This window comes from Populus alba, chromosome 8 (assembly GCF_005239225.2).
Source record: "Populus alba chromosome 8, ASM523922v2, whole genome shotgun sequence".
NCBI lineage: Eukaryota > Viridiplantae > Streptophyta > Magnoliopsida > Malpighiales > Salicaceae > Populus > Populus alba.
In genome coordinates, this window is record NC_133291.1 from 712,498 (window position 1) to 736,141 (window position 23,644).

The 23,644-nt window shown below is 35.5% G+C and overlaps 5 protein-coding genes and 2 long non-coding RNA genes across 18 annotated transcripts; 4 read left to right on the forward strand and 3 right to left on the reverse strand.

Moving 5' to 3' along the window:
• On the forward strand, positions 1-4,566 carry LOC118045019 (uncharacterized). 6 transcript variants are annotated; one of them, XM_035053504.2, is made up of 7 exons: positions 1-190; positions 500-2,253; positions 2,386-2,530; positions 2,613-2,760; positions 2,860-3,105; positions 3,255-3,536; positions 3,645-4,566. In XM_035053504.2, exons 2-6 carry the CDS (start codon positions 594-596, stop codon positions 3,525-3,527), a joined length of 2,472 nt encoding a protein of 823 aa, XP_034909395.1. In that variant the 5' UTR covers positions 1-190; positions 500-593; the 3' UTR covers positions 3,528-3,536; positions 3,645-4,566. The 6 variants fall into 6 exon arrangements, with proteins under 6 accessions (XP_034909395.1, XP_034909391.1, XP_034909396.1 ...); XM_035053500.2 differs by having other exon boundaries at positions 3,954-4,566; XM_035053505.2 differs by having other exon boundaries at positions 4,081-4,566.
• A 269-nt stretch (positions 4,567-4,835) lies between these two features.
• Positions 4,836-6,640, reverse strand: LOC118045022 (uncharacterized). Its single transcript, XM_035053509.2, has one exon. It carries the CDS (start codon positions 6,241-6,243, stop codon positions 5,035-5,037), a length of 1,209 nt encoding a protein of 402 aa, XP_034909400.1. The 5' UTR covers positions 6,244-6,640; the 3' UTR covers positions 4,836-5,034.
• A 2,785-nt stretch (positions 6,641-9,425) lies between these two features.
• LOC118045197 (uncharacterized) lies at positions 9,426-11,173 on the forward strand. The gene is made up of 2 exons (XM_035053766.2): positions 9,426-9,528; positions 9,700-11,173. The coding sequence occupies exons 1-2, from the start codon at positions 9,501-9,503 to the stop codon at positions 10,737-10,739; spliced, it is 1,068 nt and encodes a 355-aa protein (XP_034909657.1). The 5' UTR covers positions 9,426-9,500; the 3' UTR covers positions 10,740-11,173.
• Positions 11,174-11,714: 541 nt separating this feature from the next.
• On the reverse strand, positions 11,715-13,085 carry LOC118045170 (uncharacterized). 2 transcript variants are annotated; one of them, XR_004686938.2, is made up of 3 exons: positions 12,913-13,085; positions 12,719-12,830; positions 11,715-12,085 (listed from the first exon to the last, which is right to left on the reverse strand). It is a non-coding gene; the product is annotated as an uncharacterized lncRNA (long non-coding RNA). The 2 variants fall into 2 exon arrangements; XR_004686939.2 differs by having other exon boundaries at positions 12,680-12,830.
• Positions 13,086-13,560: 475 nt separating this feature from the next.
• Positions 13,561-16,673, forward strand: LOC140955892 (uncharacterized). Of its 4 annotated transcripts, none has more exons than XR_012170578.1 (4): positions 13,561-13,755; positions 14,144-15,815; positions 15,948-16,095; positions 16,178-16,666. XR_012170578.1 is itself a non-coding variant. In XM_073411059.1 (4 exons), exons 2-4 carry the CDS (start codon positions 15,431-15,433, stop codon positions 16,320-16,322), a joined length of 678 nt encoding a protein of 225 aa, XP_073267160.1. In that variant the 5' UTR covers positions 13,561-13,755; positions 14,144-15,430; the 3' UTR covers positions 16,323-16,673. The 4 variants fall into 4 exon arrangements, 1 of the variants encoding a protein (XP_073267160.1); XM_073411059.1 differs by having other exon boundaries at positions 16,178-16,673; XR_012170579.1 differs by having other exon boundaries at positions 14,064-15,815; positions 15,948-16,669.
• A 3,234-nt stretch (positions 16,674-19,907) lies between these two features.
• LOC140955853 (F-box protein At5g07610-like) lies at positions 19,908-21,137 on the forward strand. The gene has a single exon (XM_073410868.1). The coding sequence runs from the start codon at positions 19,908-19,910 to the stop codon at positions 21,135-21,137; it is 1,230 nt and encodes a 409-aa protein (XP_073266969.1).
• Positions 21,138-22,113: 976 nt separating this feature from the next.
• On the reverse strand, positions 22,114-23,535 carry LOC118045155 (uncharacterized). 3 transcript variants are annotated; one of them, XR_004686937.2, is made up of 3 exons: positions 23,310-23,535; positions 23,094-23,227; positions 22,114-22,483 (listed from the first exon to the last, which is right to left on the reverse strand). It is a non-coding gene; the product is annotated as an uncharacterized lncRNA (long non-coding RNA). The 3 variants fall into 3 exon arrangements; XR_004686936.2 differs by having other exon boundaries at positions 23,043-23,227; XR_004686935.2 differs by having other exon boundaries at positions 23,116-23,227; positions 23,310-23,533.
• Positions 23,536-23,644: the final 109 nt, after the last annotated feature.

The following is a 23,644-nucleotide window of genomic DNA, read 5'->3' on the forward strand; positions in this document are numbered from 1 at the left end:
CCTTCATTGGGAGTTGGGTTTGTAAGGATTCCTGACTTTGAAGGCAACAACCAGTCCATTAAAACCACACAGCGTTATGCTCTTGAACTTGAACTCCAATTTCTTTTTCTGAAGACAGAGAGAAGATACTTAATGGGTTTTGTCTTTCAACAATTTTGAGCACTCGTTTCTCAAATTAAGAACCGCCAAGGTAACATTTTTCTTCTTCTTTTTCCAAGATAGGTTTTCCTTGTTTTGCTTTTATTCTCCATGTATTGTCTCAGTTAACTTGAAGTCAATGATCTTGATTGATTCTGAAATTGATTTTGTTTAAAGTTCATTTTTTGGAAGTTTTTCACTAGGATATTAAGTTTTGATGGCGGGTTCTTGTATGTTGGAGCTTGTTGGTCTAATAGGCCCTAAACATACTAATTAGTGCATTTTGTGGCGATTTTCACATGTCTTAAACAGGGTTTTGATGGATATAGGTTAACTTAACGCACTGTTCGTTTTTGCATAGATATATACATAGGCAATGTCAAAGGGGTGTTGACTTTGGTTTGTGTATCTGAATAAGGGTTACTTAACTGGTTTTTGCGGTTTGGAATAGTAAGATGGCTAGACAGGCTAATACACTTTTCCTTGAAGAATGGCTGAAGATCTGTAGTGGTAGCAGCAGCAACACTTCTGCAGACCAATCTTCTTCATCGTCTGCCCGTGCCATCATTCAAGCATGGGCTGAGCTTAGAGATTGCCATCAACACCAATCATTTGAGCCCCATCACTTTCAGTCTTTGAAAATTCTTCTTGATGCTCGCACATCCCTTCATGTCGCTGAACCCCAAGCGAAGCTTCTAGTTTCAATTTTATCCTCCACAAACCTCGTCATTCCTCTTGAGGCATATCCTCTCCTTCTCCGGCTTCTTTATATCTGGGTCAGAAAGTCTTTTAGACCCTCTTCTGCACTCATTGATTCAGCTGTGGAGACACTGTCTCACCTTTTAGCTACTGAATTTGGTTCTAAGAAGAGCCCTGAGTTTTTCTCAGAGGGTGTACTGCTACTGGGTGCCTTTTCTTCTGTGCCTTCCGTTTCAGAATCCTCTAAAACAGTCTGCTTGGAGTTGCTCTGTAGGTTATTGGAGGATGAGTACAGACTGGTTAGTCCATTTGGTGGGCTCATTCCAGATGTTCTTGCAGGTATTGGGTATGCTCTATGTTCTTCTGTGATTGTTTATTATGCTAGAACTTTGAATGCATTGCTGGGGATCTGGGGAAGGGAAGATGGACCGCCTGGTAGTGTTTCTCATGGGCTCATGATTTTACATTTGGTTGAATGGGTAATGTCTAGTTTCATCAAGTCACGTTCACAAGATAAATTGCAAATATTTTCTAAAGAGACTTTAGACACTTCGAGGAAAGACCATGTTCCATTTGCTGTTGTCATGGCTGCTGCTGGTGTTCTGAGAGCAATGAATAGATCTGCACCAAGTCAACAGGGATTGCAGATCCTTTCCAGCCTAAGGATTTCTGCAGAAAATAGGATAGAGTCTGTGGCACAATATTTTATTTCTAAAAGTAGAGACTATGATAATTCAGGTGATGATTATGCAACCAGTCTTTTGCTTCAGTGCATTTCATTAGCTTTGGCTCGGAGTGGTTCAGTGTCTTCCCGGCCTCCTCTGCTTCTATCCCTTGCCTCAGCGTTATTAACTGAGATATTTCCTTTGCGGCGTCTACATGCAAGGATTCTTGAGTCAACACATGGAACTTCAGGGGGCCTCGAGCCTGTCAAGATTAAAGAACATCTAAGCAGTGTCACTTTTAAGGAAGCAGGGGCAATTAGCAGTGTTTTCTGCAATCAATACATTTCAGTAGATGACGAGAACAAGATGATAGTGGAAAATATGATATGGCGCTTCTGCCAAGAACTCTACTCAGGGCATCGGAAGGTGGCTTTCTTGCTACATGGGAAAGCAGATGAGTTGCTTGAAGATGTAGAGAAAATTGCTGAATCTGCTTTCCTTATGATCGTGGTGTTTGCTTCGGCTGTTACAAAGCAGAAACTGAATTCAAAATTCTCAACTGAAAGTCAGATGGAGATGTCTGTCCTGATACTAGTTTCATTCTCCTGTTTAGAGTATTTCCGGCGTGTGCGTTTGTCAGAATATATGGATACAATACGAGGGGTTGTTGTGAGTGCACAGGAGAACGAGACCGCGTGTGTCTCATTTGTAGAATCTATGCCCCCTTATGTTGATCTGACAAATCCCCAAGGTATGTGTTCTTTGAATTTTCATTTCAATCTTTTAACATGATAAATTAGGTCTCATAATGGTTTTACTCATTTCACTCAAAAAATTGTTGCTTGTTCACAAGATTTGCAATTTTCTCTTAATGTCTTTGTAGAATTCCAGCAGAAAGTGGACTACATATGGTTCAAGGATGAAGTGCAGACCGCCCGCATTTTGTTTTACCTGCGGGTTATTCCGACTTGCATTGAACGTTTGCCCGGATCTGTTTTTAGCAGAGTTGTTGCTCCAACAATGTTCTTGTATCCTACATTTAACAACTAATTAGATTCATTAGGGAGCTCGCTTCTTATGTAGTGTGTTCCTTATTACAATTGCGATTAGATATATGGGACATCCAAATGGAAAAGTAGCTCGAGCTTCACATTCTATGTTTGCCGCATTCATATCCTCGGGGAAGGACTCTAATGAGAATGAAAGATCATTACTGAAGGAGCAACTTGTTTTCTACTACATGCAGAGATCTTTAGCAGTATGTTAAGCAGTTAAACACCAAATTTGTTAAACATGAACATGATTTCGTTGTTAAAGAAAACCAAGGCTCTAGCTTTTTCCTTTTGTATGAATGTAGGGATTTCCTGGTATCACTCCTTTTGAGGGTATGGCTTCTGGAGTTGCAGCCTTGGTTCGAAATCTTCCTGCTGGAAGTCCAGCCACATTTTATTGTATCCACAGTCTCGTTGAAAAAGCAAGCAAGCTCTGCGCTGATATTGCCACCCAAAAGCCTGATATGTGGAAAAACTGGGAAGGGGAATCAGAGCCTTGTAAGAAAATCCTAGAATTGCTTTTACGGCTTATTTCCCTTGTTGATATACAAGTAAGTGGTGGTCTTTTCATTACACTTTCCATGTTCCTTTGTGTCTGATATCAATTTGGAACATTTGTTAAATTAAGTTGGTGTGCTTCGCTGTGCAGCCATGTTCTGACCTTTGGGCATTGATGATGTTATCGTTTTCTTGGTTTCAGGTACTGCCAGACTTGATGAAGAAGTTGGCGCAGCTATTTGTTGAGTTACCGAAAGAAGGACAGAATGTGGTTCTAAATGAGTTATATGCACAGGTTGCTGAATCTGATGATGTTACACGCAAGCCAACATTAGTTTCATGGCTGCAGTCAGTATCGTACCTTTGTTCTCAATCAACTAGTGGAAGTGCACCATCAAAAGGCATTGGGGGTGAAGGAAGTTCTGCTTCTCTTAGAGACCCATCAAACCGGGATGGAATAAACGCAAGACTGTGAACTATTGAGGTGCACATTTCATTTACCTTCATTTCCTTTTGGTGAAGGTTTTTGTAGTTTAATAATAAAGTCCAGCTAGTGCTGCATTGCTGAATTAGAATTTCGGATTGTTTTAAGGAATGCTAAGATGAAAACTTTTGGCTTGGTCAAGGGAAGGGCTACTTTTACCAGCATTACTTCATATATATTTTCAGCCGACATTTACAATACAAGACATATTGCTTTTCCAGTTTCTGGAACTGCAGATTTTTGGATTTATATAACATTGTGTCAGATGCACAAGCAAAGGACTTGTCAGGTTCTCTTGCTACCTGCCTGCCTGTGTTTACCTGGTGTCCTTGTCTGTTAGATTATGTTATAGGATATCTTTCTTTCAACTGTGAACTGATACAACTTTAAACACCATTTAATTAAATACGTCTCCAGGCTCATAATGCTTCCTGTTAAAAGCTCGAGGAAAGAGTAGTCTTTGGAATAGTTGAGAAGCTAACAGTGTAAGGTTCATCTTGGAAGTGAATTTCAAGTCAGTCCCAAGGCTATTGATATGTTGCAGGTGGTGTGCATCACTTGATTGGTTGCAGTGAGACATCAGTTCGAGTAAAGGCATATGGACAGAAAATGGTGGTGAAACAACTGAGCACCGAATTGGTAGTGCTTGGGAGATTTTGGAGGGTGTGTGCTGGCGTAAAATGCTGAATGCTGGAATTTGTGCGTATTCCACATGGTTCTGGTCGTGGAAACTGTCCTTTGTTGCTGCTGGCCTTTTGGATGGTGCATTTGATGTCTGTTGCGTGAGCTCTTACATGTCTTTGTCGGGCAATTGAAGAGAGAACGCAGGACATGAGCATGTGAGAAGTCTTAATTACCTAGAGTTGGCTTGCATACGGTGCATCATGCCTTTCCTATCTGGCCTGTTGAAAAAGCTTGGGAGGCATTTAATAAATGGCCAAGATATATGCTTTGTATGCTAGGCAGGAAGAATATTAGTTTGACCTATATCTCTTTCTCAATATAAAGTGCAGAGTTTTTTGCCAGGTTATGTAATGGATGTAATCATAAAGATCCATTCATTACACTTGATGATCATGATCTAAAAAACAGTCTTGGCACATCATCAAAGTGTTAACTCATGGAGCTGCTTTTCTTGACAACTTGGTTTTGATGCTTGAAAATGGGGTGAGAAATAAACTCGAAAACTTTTATGCTTATGCCATCTAAATGGCTCAGTTGCTGCTAAAGTAGTTCATCAAGATACCCATGTTTCACAAAGAATGCTGACAAGAATGCTGAAAGGTATAATATGCGTATTCTCCTTTTATTTTACAGAGGTGAATATGGAAAAACTGATTCCAATTCACAAACTAGTACACAATAAAACACCCAAAGATTCCATATTCTTCCAGGGGCATTACAAAAAGAATAGGAAAGAATCCTCCAAACAAGCCTTGAAAGATGCTGAAAAAAATATGTAAGTTATACAAAAGGGACAAATTCAGTACAATTATCTTCAACAGCAAAGGGGACAGGTTACCAGACCGTTCTCATTACAATCCTGGCATATATTTGACAACCCATTTTCGGCGACAACCTTATGGCTGCCACTGCAATTGAAACAGAGAACAAACCTAACACCAGCACATCCTTCACATGGTGAGCCAATGAATCTGTCAATTGGGATCCCGTCAAAGAGTACTCTAAACCAGCCTTGCTCATGCAAACCCAAAACCTCCTCATATCCTCCTATGTATCTCCCCTTGATGAAAAGCCTTGGAGGGTTCACCTTGCCATCCAAAATCCTCCATAACTCCTCCTTAAACTCCATGTGCATTGACACATCTCTCTCAAAAAAAAGTACCTGAAAACTCTCTAAAAGAAAGCGAATGCTGTTACAATCCTCAAAAGTCTTTCTTATCCCTCTAAGTGTTGTTGTGTAGAGAATTACTGAGTCACTGCCTCCTGGTGGACACTTCACTGGGAAGCCTAATATAGGGTCACCTGTATCATCATCGTCTTCGATTCGACGAGCTTTTAAGGGTGGCTCTTCTTCCCTGTCTTCAAGATTCCTCTCTGCTTCTCGGCTCTTTTCAAGATTTTCTTGCTGAGTTCTTGCCTGTGTTTCTGCTTCCCTTATTCTTTCAAGATTCTCCCTGTCAATACTTTCTCTTCTCTCCTCTTCACTCACTCCCATGTGCTCTTTCGCTGCTTTTTCAAAGGCAGTCAATAAATTCGGGTAAAAAAGGCCATCAGACTTCAAATCCGGTCGCTGGAAAGATGAGATATCAATCTCTGACAAAGGGATTTGCCTAAAATGAGACCCTTTTGACTCCACCTTATCTTTAACCCCAAAAAGACCCACTCTTGCCTTCAATACTGGCCTAACATTCTCCTTGTCTTCATCAACCTCCATTTCCATTTCCTCCTCCTCCCCCTGTTCCTCTTCTTCAAGATCTTTCATAAGCTCATTTACATCAATAACATCAGGTTCTTGATCAGCAACAAAGCTACAATCTTTAACCTTTTCTTTTTCCACTTCTTTGGGTACCATCAACTCTGGGGTTTCAGCCTGAGCCTGAGCTTCGAGACTAGGCTTCGTTATCAATGTATCAATGAACCCATCTGCTGCATTTACGTGGAGAACTCTAGTTTCCTTCAGGTACCCTGTTGGCTTCATTGACAACAGCTTCTTCACCAACTTCCCTTTCATTATTCCTTTCATCTTTTCAGCCCCTCTAGACTTGGGTCTTCAAGATTTGATGTGGAGAAGAAAGCAGAAGAAGATTTGAAACCGATTAAAGAAGGTTTAGGTGACAAGATTAGGGCAGAGATGGAGACAAATTTTTCACCTTTTTGTTCTCTTTGACAAAGATGGAGAGGATTTCAGCCTCAACGGCTATAAAGCTGTTTATGGCTTTAAAATCTTTTTTATAAAAAAAAAAAAAAGTGGTGGGGACAGAAGGGAGAGATCCCGTGAGGTAGGACTAGAATTAGGGTATCTACAGCCTACCGTCATCAGGAAGTTGAGTGTGGTGGTGATTTTATAGGGTAACGGTCATGATTAATGTTTGGGGCCCTTCTGCCCTTAGGCCTTTACTTGAGTAGATCCATAATTCTTTGTCTGCCTTTCCCACCTTCCTTTTTCAAAATGAAATTACAAAAGTCTCTCATACTTCTCGCATGTGTAACAAGCCTCTGATTTGTATATAAAAAAAAAACAAGAAGAAGAAGGATTTAGAATATTCTATTTATTTTTACGTTTTAAAATATTTTTAAAATATTTTAATTTTTTTTAATATTTTTACTTTACTTTAAATTAATTTTTTTATATATTTTTAGATCATTTTAATACACTAATGTTAAAAATAAATTTTTAAAAATAAATAAATATTATTAAAATAAAAAATATTTATAAAAACAACTAAAATCACCTTTTCAAACCTAAAAAAACCAGTATCGCCAAGACTTTTCTCAAAGAGAATAAAAAATCATGGAAAGTCGGAATATTCAACTAAACTACCCAAAAAAGCACGAAACATGACTAACGACCCGCCAAATCCTTTTCAACATGAGGAGGCCTTAAGGGTCCCAATTAAAAATAGTCAAACTTGATAAGTCATTGTGATGAGTTATCAACCTGATCGTTATATTGAATTAAGTTTCAAAATGAATTTTGTGAAAGCTGATCAAATATAACTTAACTAACTTCACAGATGCACAGGTGAATCGATGAAGACTCTTCTTGACTCTTTTAAGAAAAAATATTGTAAAACAACACTTATTTAACATTATTTTTATAAAAAAAAAAACATAAAATGATGATTTTTTTTACTAACTTGTTCGGCACTAACAGGGTTTAATAATCTTGCTTTATAGAACATTTTTTTATTTAGTTAATCAATTTTAGAAATATATATACATTTACAAGAATGACCATAAGTCAATGTATTTTCTTATCTAGATTATATTTTATTATCCTTGTATTTTTTTTTAATGACAACATGGACCAATGAACAAAAATACATAAATCAAAACATCTATCCGGAATAGCATAAAAAATGAGAACTGTGATTTTGAAAGAAAAATATAAACAATTCAGGATGGAAAATATAAAAATTATACATATGTATTTTATTTTTATTCAATATTACTACACAAACCATCATAGAAATTCTATATATTATATTAATACATAATATAAACATGAAAAAGTAACGATCTTTTTAAAAATAACTTCATATTTTCTTAAACAAGTCCATATTTTTTTATAATAAAAGACAATGACAATAGAAATAGAGGTTTTCTTTAGAAATTTAAATTGTTTAAAATAAGTAGAAAAAATATATTTCTTCAATTAATTTTTGTTTTTATCAATGCATCTCTCAAGTTGTTTTAGTGAAAAAGTGCCTTTTTAAAATAAAAATTTTAAAAAGTATTTTCTTGATTATAAATATCAATGAGTTTGTTTTTATAGTAGGTACATAGCTATTAAAAAAAAAGCAGTAATACCATCATTAAAATCTACAATATCATTGTAAAACCATTGAAATAGTGATTAAAATATATTGCTAAGTTTTTTTATATATATACTACATTCAAATATAAATAATAATAATAAAAAGTATTAGGAAGTTGGGTTATTGAGAAGTATTTCTATAGTTAATAAACCAATCATGCTTTCCATGCCATGAAAATCCACTTTTATTTTGAATAGATGCATCCATTGTTGCCAATTTTATGATTTGTGAACTAATACTAATTTTTGTTTTTGAGCGGGGGGGTGTAGAAACAAAATAAATGTTGGTGGTTAATAATTTATATATGTGGCTTGAAATCCTCATTAGAATATTATTATAAATTTTAATTTGAATTTTAATAATTTATTTTTCAATTATTATGTATCGAATTTAAAAATAACAATACTAATAATAAATTATTAATGAAGATTATATTGAAATTGGTTTTTTATCATTAAAAGTTGTAAATGGGCTTTGAATATTATTTCATCATATTTATAATTTTTTTTAGCTTTTAATTATGTAAAATATAAATATATTATTTTGAGATTATTTATTAACTTGTTTTAGCAATTATAAAATATATTTTTTAACAAAAACAATAACTTTAGTTAAAAATATTATACTAGCTAAGATAAATAAGAAATTCCAGATATTTTTATAGGACTAAAAAGAAAAGGCCCTTGATAGATTTCTTAAAACTATAGTCGCTGTAATTTTATATCTTATGAAGCATGAAATCTTCGATCCAGCAATAACAGTCCAAGTTAATGAAGATTAAACTATATATTTTTTTATACTAATTTGATATATTTTTTAAAAATTAAATAGCTCTACTGGCTGTTGGTTTTAAAATTTAAAAACAAGTTCAGTCGTGCTTTTCCAAGCCATGAAAATACAATTTTATATTTTTATAGAAGCATTCCATATATATTGCCGATATTATTATATGTGGGGTCTTTATTAGAAGATCGATACTATTAAATTATATATTTTTTTATATTAATTGATACTATTCAGCACTTAACAACAAATACATCTTCTTTCTTTTCCTATCTAACAACAAATTACTTATACATTCATCAATTAATTTATTATTTTTTAAACTTTTTGGATAATTCAGTGTTTTTGAAAATCTCACAACTTTACCTTATTTTTCTATCTGAAAATATTTTTAAAATTTATTAGAATTTTTAATTTTTTTTACCTTTTTTTTGTTCTTTTAAAATATCTAAAATGATTTAAGAAATACGGGTAGTTAAATTTTTTTAATTGAGCACAACTTATTAGCCCATATCTTAATCAAACTAAGACCCAATAGTTGAGCCCTTATAAGCAATTTCTCTAGATGGGTAGGTGGCATAAAAAGGTTTAAATAGAAGAGAAATCACTTGAAACCCTAATTTTTTGCAAACCAAGTTTTCTTCTTCCTTTTTTGTTTTCCTTTTGCAGAGGGGGACTGATGGCTACCTCTTTAGATGGAAAAGCAGGTGAGAGCAAGAACTGCAGCTGTACTAGTTTTCTTTGTTCAAGCTTACCAGATGATGTGTTGGTTGAAATCCTCTGTCGGGTTACTGATCGCAAGCATCTCATTAGATTTAAAAGTGTTTGCAAATGTTGGAACAATCTTATTACTGATGCTTGTGTTCCAAAAATCTCAGATTCTTCACCTCTTCGTGGCTTTATTTATCATGCGTTGAGGTTCAGTAGCGGGAAAACATACATTGATTATATCCCCCACACCAAGACTCCAGCAGTTGCACCGGAACCGCATGAATTTGTCAAGTCCTATTCTTCGTTGTTGCCTTTTGAACCTGCCCGGGGTGATTTCCTTGATTGTTGCAATGGTTTGCTTTTGTTTGTTGAGGGTTCTATTCCGCAGTACTATGTGTGCAACCCTGTGACAAAACAGTGTGTGGCGATTCCTAGAGATTTTACGCTCGAAAACATATGTACATCCGAAATCTCATCCCTTGCATTTGATCCTTTCAAATCACCTCACTACAGAGTTGTTTGCGTTGATTATTCAGAGTCCAAGCCCTTCCAAAGATTCCGCGTGTTCTCATCAGAGACTGGCAGTTGGACTATCCAAGAAACCGCTTTTGGATATGGATCTAAGAAGTCTACAGTGGCCAAGCATTGTATTTACTTGGATGGAGTGTTGTACCGTCAATCTGTCTCAAAACAGATTGGCTCAAAACGACTTTTATGTTTTGATCTTAACAGAGGAAATTCTCGTGCCATTGAGCTTCCAGAGAAGGAGAGACTTGCTCCCAATGACTATGGATGCATTGGGCTGTCTAGGCGCCATTTATGTTATTCCGATCTTGTTGGAACTGCATTACACTTTTGGTTGCTTGAGGATCGTTGCAAGAATGGCAGATGGACTCTGATTCACAATATCAATGTTGATTATTTGGGAAACCACGTGCATCGGCTGGATAGGATTACTATTGCCAGATTTGGTAAAATTTCAGCTTTGAGGCCCTTTGCTTTGCATCCAACTTCTGAAGTTATCTTCTTTGGGACTCGGGGTGCTATGCTCAGTTATCATCCCGAAGACAGAAGGGTGGAATTGATTTATAGAACAAAGAAAGACAGGCAAATAATGAAGGGGCAGATCTCGGTCTTTCCATACACACCATGCCTGGTGAATTTGAAAGATTTTGGTCAATTGGATTGCAGTTTGAGCCAGCCATGAGTAGCCAGCCCACTTCTTTTGTCTCACTTGATGATATTTTTCCGTATCCTCGTTTTCTTTTAATACCATTTATGCTATTGATGGAACATTCAAGCTGTAAAAGTTTTGGTTATTCAGTTAATTTGTGTGTGTGTGTGTGGAGGAGTGGGTCAGGGTTTTACAAGATTGGTTCTTGGTCCAGTAGAATCAAACCAGCAATTTTACGAGATTAAAAGGATTCTTGATCTCCTTCATTGGCAGTTGGATTGTAAGGGTTTCTGAATTTCAAGGCAACAACCAGTCCATTAGAGCCACACAGCTTCTTGCTTTTGAACTTGAATTCCAACTTCTTTTTCCCAGGGCAGAGAGAAGATACTTAATGGGTTTTGTCTTGCAACAATTTTAGATTTCTCATTTCTCAAATTAAGAATCACCAAGGCAACAAGTTTTTCTTCCTTCCCCTCCTTTTTCCAATATGGTTTTCCTTGTTTTACCTGCTTTCTCCATATTTTGTCTCAGTTAACTTGAAATCAATGATCTTTTTGTTACACTTTCCATGTTACTTCGTGTCTGATCTCTATTTGGAACATTTGTTAAGCTGCTTCGCTTTGCAGCCATGTTCTGACCTTTAGGCATTGATGGTGTTGTCATTTTCTTGGTTCCGGGTATTACCAGACTTGAAGTTGTTGTTCTCGAAAGGAGGACAGACTGCGGTCCTAAGCGACAGGTTGCTGAATCTGATGATGTTACACGCAAACCACCATTGGTTTCGTGGCCGCATCATTATTTCTGGTTTTCATTCACTCAATTTTCATTGCCAAATAAAAACAATTTACTGGTGATTCTTTAAACTGAATTTTTTTTCACTACCCGCATTCAATGGGTGTGGGCCGCGTTGCTCACTTGAGATATGAAACTGGCAGTTGGAGGAACAAGATGGAAGTGCAGGAAATGAATGCTTACCATGAACATGATAAAGGAGAAGATAAACTGGACTTAAATAAAGGATGGCATAAATAACCATCCGTCTTGAATACGTAGATTCTTAGCATCATACAAGATCTAATTGCTTTCGGATCCAATGAAACTACAAATATTTTATCTTGAATCCTGACCATTCTAGCAAAATAATGAGCATCTTTTGCCGGCATCCTTGCCCTGGGAAATGATAATCCATGACTTACTTTGAATGGCACATTGAGAAGAAAGAATATCATGAGTTAGGGTTAAGTCTAGTTCACATCTCCACTTGGTCAAAGCCAGGGATGAGCTAAAGAATTTGTTGATGTAGAAAGCAAGCCCCTTCTGTTGACTGTTGAGCACATCTGGGAAACAAGCTTGACTACCGCCCACATGGGTGCATCATCCTGCAAGAAACAAACTTACATCAAAATTTGCAGTAGCCACCATTAATGAGGGGGCAGTTTTTCATAAATTATCTCTCTGCAACACTCTCTCTAGTCTCTCCCCAGCCTCTCATTACAAGTAAGAGATCCTCCTGCAAGATTTGATAGTATTCGTACAATGCCTGTCTTTTATTATCATAGTCTGCATTTCCCTGCCTCAAAATTCCGTGACTGCCTACAAATTTCCATCACATGAAACTCAAAAAACCAAACTTTCTTACAGATTTTCACTCACACAAACTGAAGAACCATAATTAAGACAGTTACATACTTTGCCCTCGACGACCATTCACAAAATATTTGGTTAATGTTCCATCAAAATCTGCTATCACCTTATTTAAGGTCATTAACAGCAAAAATTTATTAAAAGACCGTCTTTGTCAATTATTAAGAGAAAAACATAAATCATCATCACATCACCATGACAAAAAAAATCTCTTGATTCCAATAAACAAAATCAAGAAACCAAAAAAGGGGTTCTTTATTAAACTCAAAAATCAAGAAACTAACATAAAGGAACCTGAAAAAAGATTGAAAGATAAAGAAAAGAAAGACCTGGAGTTTAGTAGGACCAGCCAAACGAACTGCATTAACTTTGTTTTGGAGTAACTGAGGATCACCAGCCACTGTAACCTTTGAAAGATCATGATGACCCTCCTCCATTTTCTTCACTTGATTCCTGAAACTATAACCGCAACACAAAACCCTGCAAAAAAGAAGAAGTGTACAACGAATCTTAGTGCTGAACGAGGAGGACACTTCTCATAATATTTGCAAGAAGACAAAACCTGGAGTTGTTCGAGAGGGATGAAGGAGATGTGGAGCAGCAGGGTTGGGGTTTGGAAGGGATATTAACGCGAGCAGGGAGAGTGGTGACTGGTGAGGCTGTTTTGGAGATGATGACTACTCATTTGAGAGCACAAAATCAGAAGAGAAGGGTTACTCAGTACTATACAACTATGGCCGGGCACTGCAGCTAAACTGTGTAAGCGAAATTAAATTTTATATAATAAGTTTTTTTAAAAACAAATTGTTAAAAATAAAGTTTTAACTTTTAATTAAAACTTATGAGTTATATTTACATTTTCTAATTACACCTTTACCCCTAACATCAAATGTTACACTTCCAAGTTCCACCCCTTAAAAATCCAAATGCTGTGGCCTCCAACAAAAAATTAGCCCACTTTTTATTTTTTTGTGATGTATTATAGCTTTTAAAAGGATTTAGGAGGGAAAATCGAGAGAGATAAGAAAAGTGTGAACTTTTACGAGTTATTGACTAGTCAAAGCGTAAATTGAAATCTTTTGGTTACTATAGGAGTAACACTGAAACAACTTAACCTACAAGGATATAATTAAGAAATATTAAAAGATATAGGGACTAAAGTAAATTTTACCGTTTACTTAGTAAGACACAATCCATCCTAAACGTGACGTTTTCCCTTCATTGGGAGTTGGGTTTGCAAGGATTCCTGACTTAGAAGGCAACAACCAGTCCATTAAAACCACACAGCGGCATGCTCTTGAACTTGAACTCCAATTTCTTTTTCTGAAGACAGAGAGAAGATACTTAATGGGTTTTGTCTTTCAACAATTCTGAGCACTCGTTTCTCAAATTAAGAACCGCCAAGGTAACATTTTTCTTCTTCTTTTTCCAAGATAGGTTTTCCTTGTTTTGCTTTTATTCTCCATTTATTGTCTCAGTTAACTTGAAGTCAATGATCTTGATTGATTCTGAAATTGATTTTGTTTAAAGTTCATTTTTTGGAAGTTTTTCACTAGGATATTAAGTTTTGATGGCGGGTTCTTGTATGTTGGAGCTTGTTGGTCTAATAGGTCCTAAACATACTAATTAGTGCATTTTGTGGCCATTTTCACATGTCTTAAACAGGGTTTTGATGGATATAGGTTAACTTAACGCCCTGTTGTTTTTGCATAGATATATACATAGGCAATGTCAAAGGGGTGTTGACTTTGGTTTGTGTATCTGAATAAGGGTTACTTAACTGGTTTTTGCAGTTTGGAATAGTAAGATGGCTAGACAGGCTAATACACTTTTCCTGGAAGAATGGCTGAGGATCAGTAGTGGTAGCAGCAGCAACACTTCTGCAGACCAATCTTCTTCATCGTCTGCCCGTGCCATCATTCAAGCATGGGCTGAGCTTAGAGACTGCCATCAACACCAATCATTTGAGCCCCATCACTTTCAGTCTTTGAAAATTCTTCTTGATGCTCGCACATCCCTTCATGTCGCTGAACCCCAAGCGAAGCTTCTAGTTTCAATTTTATCCTCCACAAACCTCGTCATTCCTCTTGAGGCATATCCTCTCCTTCTCCGGCTTCTTTATATCTGGGTCAGAAAGTCTTTTAGACCCTCTTCTGCACTCATTGATTCAGCTGTGGAGACACTGTCTCGCCTTTTAGCTACTGAATTTGGTTCTAAGAAGATCCCTGAGTTTTTCTCAGAGGGTGTACTGATACTGGGTGCCTTTTCTTCTGTGCCTTCCGTTTCAGAATCCTCAAAAACAGTCTGCTTGGAGTTGCTCTGTAGGTTATTGGAGGATGAGTACAGACTGGTTAGTCCATTTGGTGGGCTCATTCCAGATGTTCTTGCAGGTATTGGGTATGCTCTATGTTCTTCTGTGATTGTTTATTATGCTAGAACTTTGAATGCATTGCTGGGGATCTGGGGAAGGGAAGATGGACCGCCTGGTAGTGTTTCTCATGGGCTCATGATTTTACATTTGGTTGAATGGGTAATGTCTAGTTTCATCAAGTCACGTTCACAAGATAAATTGCAAATATTTATAAAGAGACTATAGACATTTCGAGGAAAGACCATGTTCCATTTGCTGTTGTCATGGCTGCTGCTGGTGTTCTGAGAGCATTGAATAGATCTGCACCAAGTCAACAGGGATTGCAGATCCTTTCCAGCCTAAGGATTTCTGCAGAAAATAGATAGAGTCTGTGGCACAATATTTTATTTCTAAAAGTAGAGACTATGATAATTCAGGTGATGATTATGCAACCAGTCTTTTGCTTCAGTGCATTTCATTAGCTTTGGCTCGGAGTGGTTCAGTGTCTTCCCGGCCTCCTCTGCTTCTATCCCTTGCCTCAGCGTTATTAACTGAGATATTTCCTTAGCGGCGCCTACATGCAAGGATTCTTGAGTCAACACATGGAAGTTCAGGGGGACTCGAGCCTGTCAAGATTAAAGAACATCTAAGCAGTGTCACTTTTAAGGAAGCAGGGGCAATTAGCAGTGTTTTCTGCAATCAATACATTTCAGTAGACGACGAGAACAAGATGATAGTGGAAAATATGATATGGCGATTCTGCCAAGAACTCTACTCAGGGCATCGGAAGGTGGCTTTCTTGCTACATGGGAAAGCAGATGAGTTGCTTGAAGATGTAGAGAAAATTGCTGAGTCTGCTTTCCTTATGATCGTGGTGTTTGCTTCGGCTGTTACAAAGCAGAAACTGAATTCAAAATTCTCAACTGAAAGTCAGATGGAGATGTCTGTCCTGATACTAGTTTCATTCTCCTGTTTAGAGTATTTCCGGCGTGTGTGTTTGTCAGAATATATGGATACAATACGAGGGGTTGTTGTGAGTGCACAGGTGAACGAGACCGTGTGTGTCTCATTTGTAGAATCTATGCCCCCTTATGTTGATCAGACAAATCCCCAAGGTATGTGTTCCTTGAATTTTCATTTCAATCTTTTAACATGATAAATTAGGTCTCATGATGGTTTTACTCATTTCACTCAAAAAATTGTTGCTTGTTCACAAGATTTGCAATTTTCGCTTAATATCTTTGTAGAATTCCAGCAGAAAGTGGACTACATATGGTTCAAGGATGAAGTGCAGACCACCCGCATTTTGTTTTACCTGCGGGTTATTCCGACTTGTTGCATTGAACGTTTGCCCGGACCTGTTTTTAGCAGAGTTGTTGCTCCAACAATGTTCTTGTATCCTACATTTAACAACTAATTAGATTCATTAGGGAGCTCGCTTCTTATGTAGTGTGTTCCTTATTACAATTGCGATTAGATATATGGGACATCCAAATGGAAAGGTAGCTCGAGCTTCACATTCTATGTTTGCGGCATTCATATCCTCGGGGAAGGACTCTAATGAGAATGAAAGATCATATTTTTCATCACTCGCATTCTATATTTGCTTAGCAGTGTGTTAAGCAGTTAAACACCAAATTGGTTAAACATGAACATGATTTCGTTGTTAAAGAAAACCAATGCTCTAGCTTTTTCCTTTTGTATGAATGTAGGGATTTCCTGGTATCACTCCTTTTGAGGGTATGGCTTCTGGAGTTGCAGCCTTGGTTCGAAATCTTCCTGCTGGAAGTCCGGCCACATTTTATTGTATCCACAGTCTCGTTGAAAAAGCAAGCAAGCTCTGCGCTGATATTGCCACCCAAAAGCCAATTTTATGCTTTATAGAAGCATTCCTTATATATTTTCGATTTTATTATTTATAGGGTTTTTATTAGAAGATCAATACTATTAAATTATATATTTTTTATATTAATTGATACTATTCAGCAAGAACAAAAAACTTACTATTTAACAACAAATACATCTTCTTTCTTTTCCTATCTAACAACAAATTACTTATACATTCATGAATTAATTTATTATTTTTTAAACTTTTGGATAATTCAGTGTTTTTGAAAATCTCGCAATATTTTTCTCTCTGAAAATATTTTTAAAATTTATTAGAATTTTTTATTTTTTAACTTTTGTTTTTCTTAAAAAATATCTTAGATTTAAGAAATACGAGTAGTTAAATTTTTTTAATTGAGCACAACTTATTAGCCCAATCTTAATCAAACTAAGACCCAATAGTTGAGACTTTATAAGCAATTTCTTTAGATGGTAGGTGGCATAAAAAAAGGTTTAAATAGAAGACAAATCACTTGAAACCTTAATTTTTTGCAAACCAGGTTTTCTTTTGTGATCTTATTTACCTTCTTAATTATATTTATATTATTTTTAGTTACTGGTGATCCGACAACTACATGCATCTAATAAATCAGAGAGAGACTTTACCTTAAATTTTTACAATAAGTTATCTATTGTTATTGTTTTCTGCTGATCATTTTTTTCGGTTTCTTCAATTATTCATCTCTACCATCGTTTTGTATATTTAATAACATTGTGTTTTTTGTTTTGTGATTTTCAGCACGCTTTTGTTTTAAATAATGAATGAAAAACCTATTTTAAATCTCTGAAATAAGTTATCACCTTCTGATCTCAAAAGCTATTCTTTTGGTTTTTTTTTTTTTTTTTTTTCTGGCAAAGAGGAGGGCTTGTTGCGGTATTAATTGTTTTTGAAGGGGATGGATTCTCAAATTGCATCTGAAAAGTCAAAAACAGTATGTGGCTAATTTCTTTTCTTTTCCTCTTGTTTTCCCTTTGCTTGTCAAATGCTCAATGAGTTATCTATTGTTTTCTTCTGATCATGTTTTGGTTTCTTTAATTAATTTAGAAAACTATTTATCTCTACCATTGTTTTGTGTATTTAATTAATTCTGTTGTTTTATTTTCCATGTTAGGTAATGTTAGTGTTTTTAATTTTGTGATTTTCAGCATTTTTTGTTTTCAGTCATGAAAACCCTATTTTAAATCTCTGAAACAAGTTACCATATTTATTTTTTTTGGCAAAGAGGAGGACTATCTTAATTATTTCTGAAGAGGATGGATTCCCAAATTGCATCTGATAAGTCAGAAACGGTAAAAGTAGTCACGGGGCTAATGAGAACTGTGATTTTGCAATAAAAATATAAACAATTCAGGATGGAAAATATAAAAATTATACATATGTATTCTATTTTTATTCAATATTACTACCCAAACCATCATAGAAATTCTATATATTAGATTAATACCTAATATATAATCTATAAAGCAATCAATAATATAAACATAAAAAAGTAACGACCTTTTTAAAAATAACATCATATTTTCTTAAACAAGTCCATATTTTTTTATAATAAAAGACAATGACAATAGAAATAGGGGTTTTCTTTAGAAATTTAAATTGTTTAAAATAAGTAGAAAAATATATTTTTTCATTTTTTTTTATCAATGCATCTCTAAAGTTGTTTTAGTGAAAAGTGCCTTTTTAACTACAAATATTATTTTTGTAAACAAAAACCTTTTTAAAAAGTGAAAAAGTGCCTTTTTAAAATAAAAATTTTAAAATTATTTTCTTGATTAAATATCAATTAGTTTGTTTTTATAGTAGGTGCATAGCAATTAAAAAAAGTAGTAATACCATCATTAAAATCTACAACATCATTGTAAAACCATTGAAATAGTGATTAAAATATATTGCCAAGTTTTTTTTTTATATATATACACTACATTCAAATCTAAATAATAAAAAAAGTATTAGGAAGTTGGTTTATTGAGAAGTATTTCTATAGTTAATAAACCAATCGTGCTTTCCATGCCATGAAAATCCAATTTTATTTTGAATAGATGCATCCATTGTTGCCAATTTTATGATTTGTGAACTAATACTAATTTTTGTTTTTGAGCGGGGGGGTGTAGAAACAAAATAAATGTTGGTGGTTAATAATTTATATATGTGGCTTGAAATCCTCATTAGAATATTATTATAAATTTTAATTTGAATTTTAATAATTTATTTTTCAATTATTATGTATCGAATTTAAAAATAACAATACTAATAATAAATTATTCATGAAGATTATATTGAAATCGGTTTTTATTATTAAAAGTTGTAAATGGGCTTTGAATATTATTTCATCATATTTATAATTTTTTTAGCTTTTAATTATGTAAAATATAGACATATTATTTTGAGATTATTTATTAACTAGTTTTAACAATTATAAAATATTTTTTTTAATAAAAAAAATAATTTTAGATAAAAATATTATATTGGCTTAAGATAAATAAGAAATTCCAGATATTTTTACTGGACTAAAAAGAAAAAGCCCTTGATAGATTTCTTAAAACTATAGTCGCTGTAATTTTATATCTTATGAAGCATGAAATCTTCAATCCAACAATAACAGTCCAAGTTAATGAAGATTAAATTATATTTTTTTATACTAATTTGATATATGTTTTAAAAATTAACTAGCTCTACTAGCTGTTGATTTTAAAATTTAAAAACAAGTTCAGTCGTGCTTTTCCAAGCCATGAAAATACAATTTTCTATTTTATAGAAGCATTCCATATATATTGCCGATTTTATTATCTATGGGGTTTTTTATTAGAAGATCGATACTATTAAATTATATATTTTTTTATATTCATTGATACTATTCAGCAAGAACAAAAAACTTACTATTTAACAACAAATACATCTTCTTTCTTTTTCTCTCTAACAACAAATTACTTATACATTCATGAAATAATTTATTATTTTTTAAACTTTTGGATAATTCAGTGTTTTTGAAAATATCACAACTTTACCTTATATTTCTCTCTGAAAATATTTTTAAAATTTATTAGAATTTTTAATTTTTTTTACCTTTTTTTTCTTCTTAAAGAATATCTAAGATGATTTAAGAAATACGGGTAGTTAAATTTTCTTAATTGAGCACAACTTATTAGCCCATATCTTAATCAAATTAAGACCCAATAGTGGAGCCCTTATAAGCAATTTCTCTAGATGGGTAGTGGCATAAAAAAAGGTTTAAATAGAAGAGAACTCACTTGAAACCCTAATTTTTTGCAAACCTAGTTTTCTTCTTCCTTTTTTGTTTTCCTTTTGCAGAGGGGGACTGATGACTACCTCTTTAGATGGAAAAGCAGGTGAGAGCAAGAACTGCAGCTGTGTTGGTTTTCTTTGTTCAAGCTTACCAGATGATATGCTGGTTGAAATCCTCTATCGGATTACTGATCGCAAGCATCTCATTAGACTTAAAAGTGTTTGCAAATATTGGAACAATCTGATTAGTGATGTTTGTGTTCCAAAAATCTCAGATTCTTCACCTTTTCGTGGCTTTATTTACCATGCGCTGAGGGTCAGTAGCCGGGAAACATACATTGATTATATTCCCTGCGCCATGACTCCAGCAAATGCACCAGAACCACATGAATTTGTCAAGTCCTATTCTTCGCTGTTGCCTTTTGAACCTGCCCGGGGTGATTTCCTTGATTGTTGCAATGGTTTGCTTTTGTTTGTTGAGGGTTCTATTCCGCAGTACTATGTGTGCAATCCTGTGACAAAACAGTGTGCGGCGATTCCCAGAGATTTTACGCTCGAAAACATATGTACTGCATCCCTGGCATTTGATCCTTTCAAATCACCTCACTACAGAGTTGTTTGCTTTGATTATTCAGAGCCCAAGCCCCCCCAAAGATCGCGCGTGTTCTCATCGGAGACTGGCAGTTGGACTATCCAAGAAACCGCTTTTGGATATGGACCTAAGAAGTCTAGATTGGCCAAGCATTGTATTTACTTGGATGGAGTGTTGTACCGTCAAACTGCCTCAAAACAGATTGACTCAAAACGACTTTTATGTTTTGATCTTAACAGAGGAAATTCTCGTGCCATTGAACTTCCAGAGAAGGAGAGACTTGCTCCCAATGACTATGGATGCATTGGGCTGTTGAGGCGCCATTTATGTTATTCCGATCTTCTTGGAACTGCGTTACACTTTTGGTTGCTTGAGGATCGTTGCAAGAATGGCAGATGGACTCTGATTCACAATATCAATGTTGATTATTTGGGAAACCACGTGCATCGGCTGGATAGGATTACTATTGCCAGATTTGGTGAAATTTCAGCTTTGAGGCCCTTTGCTTTGCATCCAACTTCTGAAGTTATCTTCTTTGGGACTCGGGGTGCTATGCTCAGTTATCATCCCGAAGACAGAAGGGTGGAATTGATTTATAGAACAAAGAAAGACAGGCAAATAATGAAGGGGCAGATCTCGGTCTTTCCATACACACCATGCCTGGTGAATTTGAAAGATTTTGGTCAATTGGATTGCAGTTTGAGCCAGCCATGAGTAGCCAGCCCCCTTCTTTTGTCTCACTAGATGATATTTTTCTGTATCCTCGTTTTCTTTTAATACCATTTATGCTATTGATGGAACATTCAAGCTGTAAAAGTTTTGGTTATTCAGTTAATTTGTGTGTGTGTGTGTGGAGGAGTGGGTCAGGGTTTTACAAGATTGGTTCTTGGTCCAGTAGAATCAAACCAGCAATTTTACGAGATTAGAAGGATTCTTGATCTCCTTCATTGGCAGTTGGATTGTAAGGGTTTCTGAATTTCAAGGCAACAACCAGTCCATTAGAGCCACACAGCTTCTTGCTTTTGAACTTGAACTCCAACTTCTTTTTCCCAGGGCAGAGAGAAGATACTTAATAGGTTTTGTCTTGCAACAATTTTAGAGTTCTCATTTCTCAAATTAAGAATCACCAAGGCAACAAAGTTTTTCTTCCTTCCCCGCCTTTTTCCAAGATGGTTTTCCTTGTTTTACTTGCTATCTCCTTATTTTGTCTAAGTTGACTTGAAATCAATGATCTTTTTGTTACACTTTCCATGTTACTTCGTGTCTGATCTCTATTTGGAACATTTGTTAAGCTGCTTCGCTTTGCAGCCATGTTCTGACCTTTAGGCATTGATGGTGTTGTCATTTTCTTGGTTCCGGGTATTACCAGACTTGAAGTTGTTGTTCTCGAAAGGAGGACAGACTGCGGTCCTAAGCGACAGGTTGCTGAATCTGATGATGTTACACGCAAACCACCATTGGTTTCGTGGCCGCATCATTATTTCTTGTTTTCATTCACTCAATTTTCATTGCCAAATAAAAACAATTTACTGGTGATTCTTTAAACTGAATTTTTTTTCACTACCCGCATTCAATGGGTGTGGGCCGCGTTGCTCACTTGAGATATGAAACTGGCAGTTGGAGGAACAAGATGGAAGTGCAGGAAATGAATGCTTGCCATGAACATGGTAAAGGAGAAGATAAACTGGACTTAAATAAAGGATGGCATAAATAACCATCCGTCTTGAATACGTAGATTCTTAGCATCATACAAGATCTAATTGCTTTCGGATCCAATGAAACTACAAATATTTTATCTTGAATCCTGACCATTCTAGCAAAATAATGAGCATCTTTTGCCGGCATCCTTGCCCTGGGAAATGATAATCCATGACTTACTTTGAATGGCACATTGAGAAGAAAGAATATCATGAGTTAGGGTTAAGTCTAGCCACATCTCCACTTGGTCAAAGCCAGGGATGAGCTAAAGAATTTGTTGATGTAGAAAGCAAGCCCCTTCTGTTGACTGTTGAGCACATCTGGGAAACAAGCTTGACTACCGCCCACATGGGTGCATCATCCTGCAAGAAACAAACTTACATCAAAATTTGCAGTAGCCACCATTAATGAGGGGGCAGTTTTTCATAAATTATCTCTCTGCATCACTCTCTCTAGTCTCTCCCCAGCCTCTCATTACAAGTAAGAGATCCTCCTGCAAGATTTGATAATATTCGTATAATGCCTGTCTTTTATTATCATAGTCTGCATTTCCCTGCCTCAAAATTCCGTGACTGCATTCAAATTTCCATCACATGAAACTCAAAAAACCAAACTTTCTTACAGATTTTCACTCACACAAACTGAAGAACCATAATTAAGACAGTTACATACTTTGCCCTCGACGACCATTCACAAAATATTTGGTTAATGTTCCATCAAAATCTGCTATCACCTTATTTAAGGCCATTAACAGCAAAAATTTATTAAAAGACCGTCTTTGTCAATTATTAAGAGAAAAACATAAATCATCATCACATCACCATGACAAAAAAAATCTCTTGATTCCAATAAACATAATCAAGAAACCAAAAAAGGGGTTCTTTATTAAACTCAAAAATCAAGAAACTAACATAAAGGAACCTGAAAAAAGATTGCAAGATAAAGAAAAGAAAGACTGGAGTTTAGCAGGACCAGCCAAACGAACTGTATTAACTTTGTTTTGGAGTAACTGAGGATCACCAGCCACTGTAACCTTTGAAAGATCATGATGACCCTCCTCCATTTTCTTCACTTGATTCCTGAAACTATAACCGCAACACAAAACCCTGCAAAAAAGAAGAAGTGTACAACGAATCTTAGTGCTGAACGAGGAGGACACTTCTCATAATATTTGCAAGAAGACAAAACCTGGAGTTGTTCGAGAGGGATGAAGGAGATGTGGAGCAGCAGGGTTGGGGTTTGGAAGGGATATTAACGCGAGCAGGGAGAGTGGTGACTGGTGAGGCTGTTTTGGAGACGATGACTACTCATTTGAGAGCACAAAATCAGAAGAGAAGGGTTACTCAGTACTATACAACTATGGCCGGGCACTGCAGCTAAACTGTGTAAGCGAAATTAAATTTTATATAATAAGTTTTTTTAAAAACAAATTGTTAAAAATAAAGTTTTAACTTTTAATTAAAACTTATGAGTTATATTTACATATTCTAATTACACCTTTACCCCTAACATCAAATGTTACA

Excerpts from the sequence above, each read along its gene's own strand:
- LOC118045019 (XM_073411056.1), top strand. The coding sequence starts at position 594 with ATGGCTAGACAGGCTAATACACTTTTCCTTGAAGAATGGCTGAAGATC. Across the intron at positions 2,531-2,612 it reads GTTGCTCCAACAATGTTCTT|ATATATGGGACATCCAAATG; the intron begins GTATCCTACATT and ends AATTGCGATTAG. Across the intron at positions 3,106-3,254 it reads TTTCCCTTGTTGATATACAA|GTACTGCCAGACTTGATGAA; the intron begins GTAAGTGGTGGT and ends TCTTGGTTTCAG.
- LOC118045022 (XM_035053509.2), bottom strand. The coding sequence starts at position 6,243 with ATGAAAGGAATAATGAAAGGGAAGTTGGTGAAGAAGCTGTTGTCAATG.
- LOC118045197 (XM_035053766.2), top strand. The coding sequence starts at position 9,501 with ATGGCTACCTCTTTAGATGGAAAAGCAG. Across the intron at positions 9,529-9,699 it reads CTCTTTAGATGGAAAAGCAG|ATTCTTCACCTCTTCGTGGC; the intron begins GTGAGAGCAAGA and ends CAAAAATCTCAG.
- LOC140955892 (XM_073411059.1), top strand. The coding sequence starts at position 15,431 with ATGATAGTGGAAAATATGATATGGCGATTCTGCCAAGAACTCTACTCA. Across the intron at positions 15,816-15,947 it reads TGATCAGACAAATCCCCAAG|AATTCCAGCAGAAAGTGGAC; the intron begins GTATGTGTTCCT and ends ATATCTTTGTAG. Across the intron at positions 16,096-16,177 it reads GTTGCTCCAACAATGTTCTT|ATATATGGGACATCCAAATG; the intron begins GTATCCTACATT and ends AATTGCGATTAG.
- LOC140955853 (XM_073410868.1), top strand. The coding sequence starts at position 19,908 with ATGACTACCTCTTTAGATGGAAAAGCAGGTGAGAGCAAGAACTGCAGC.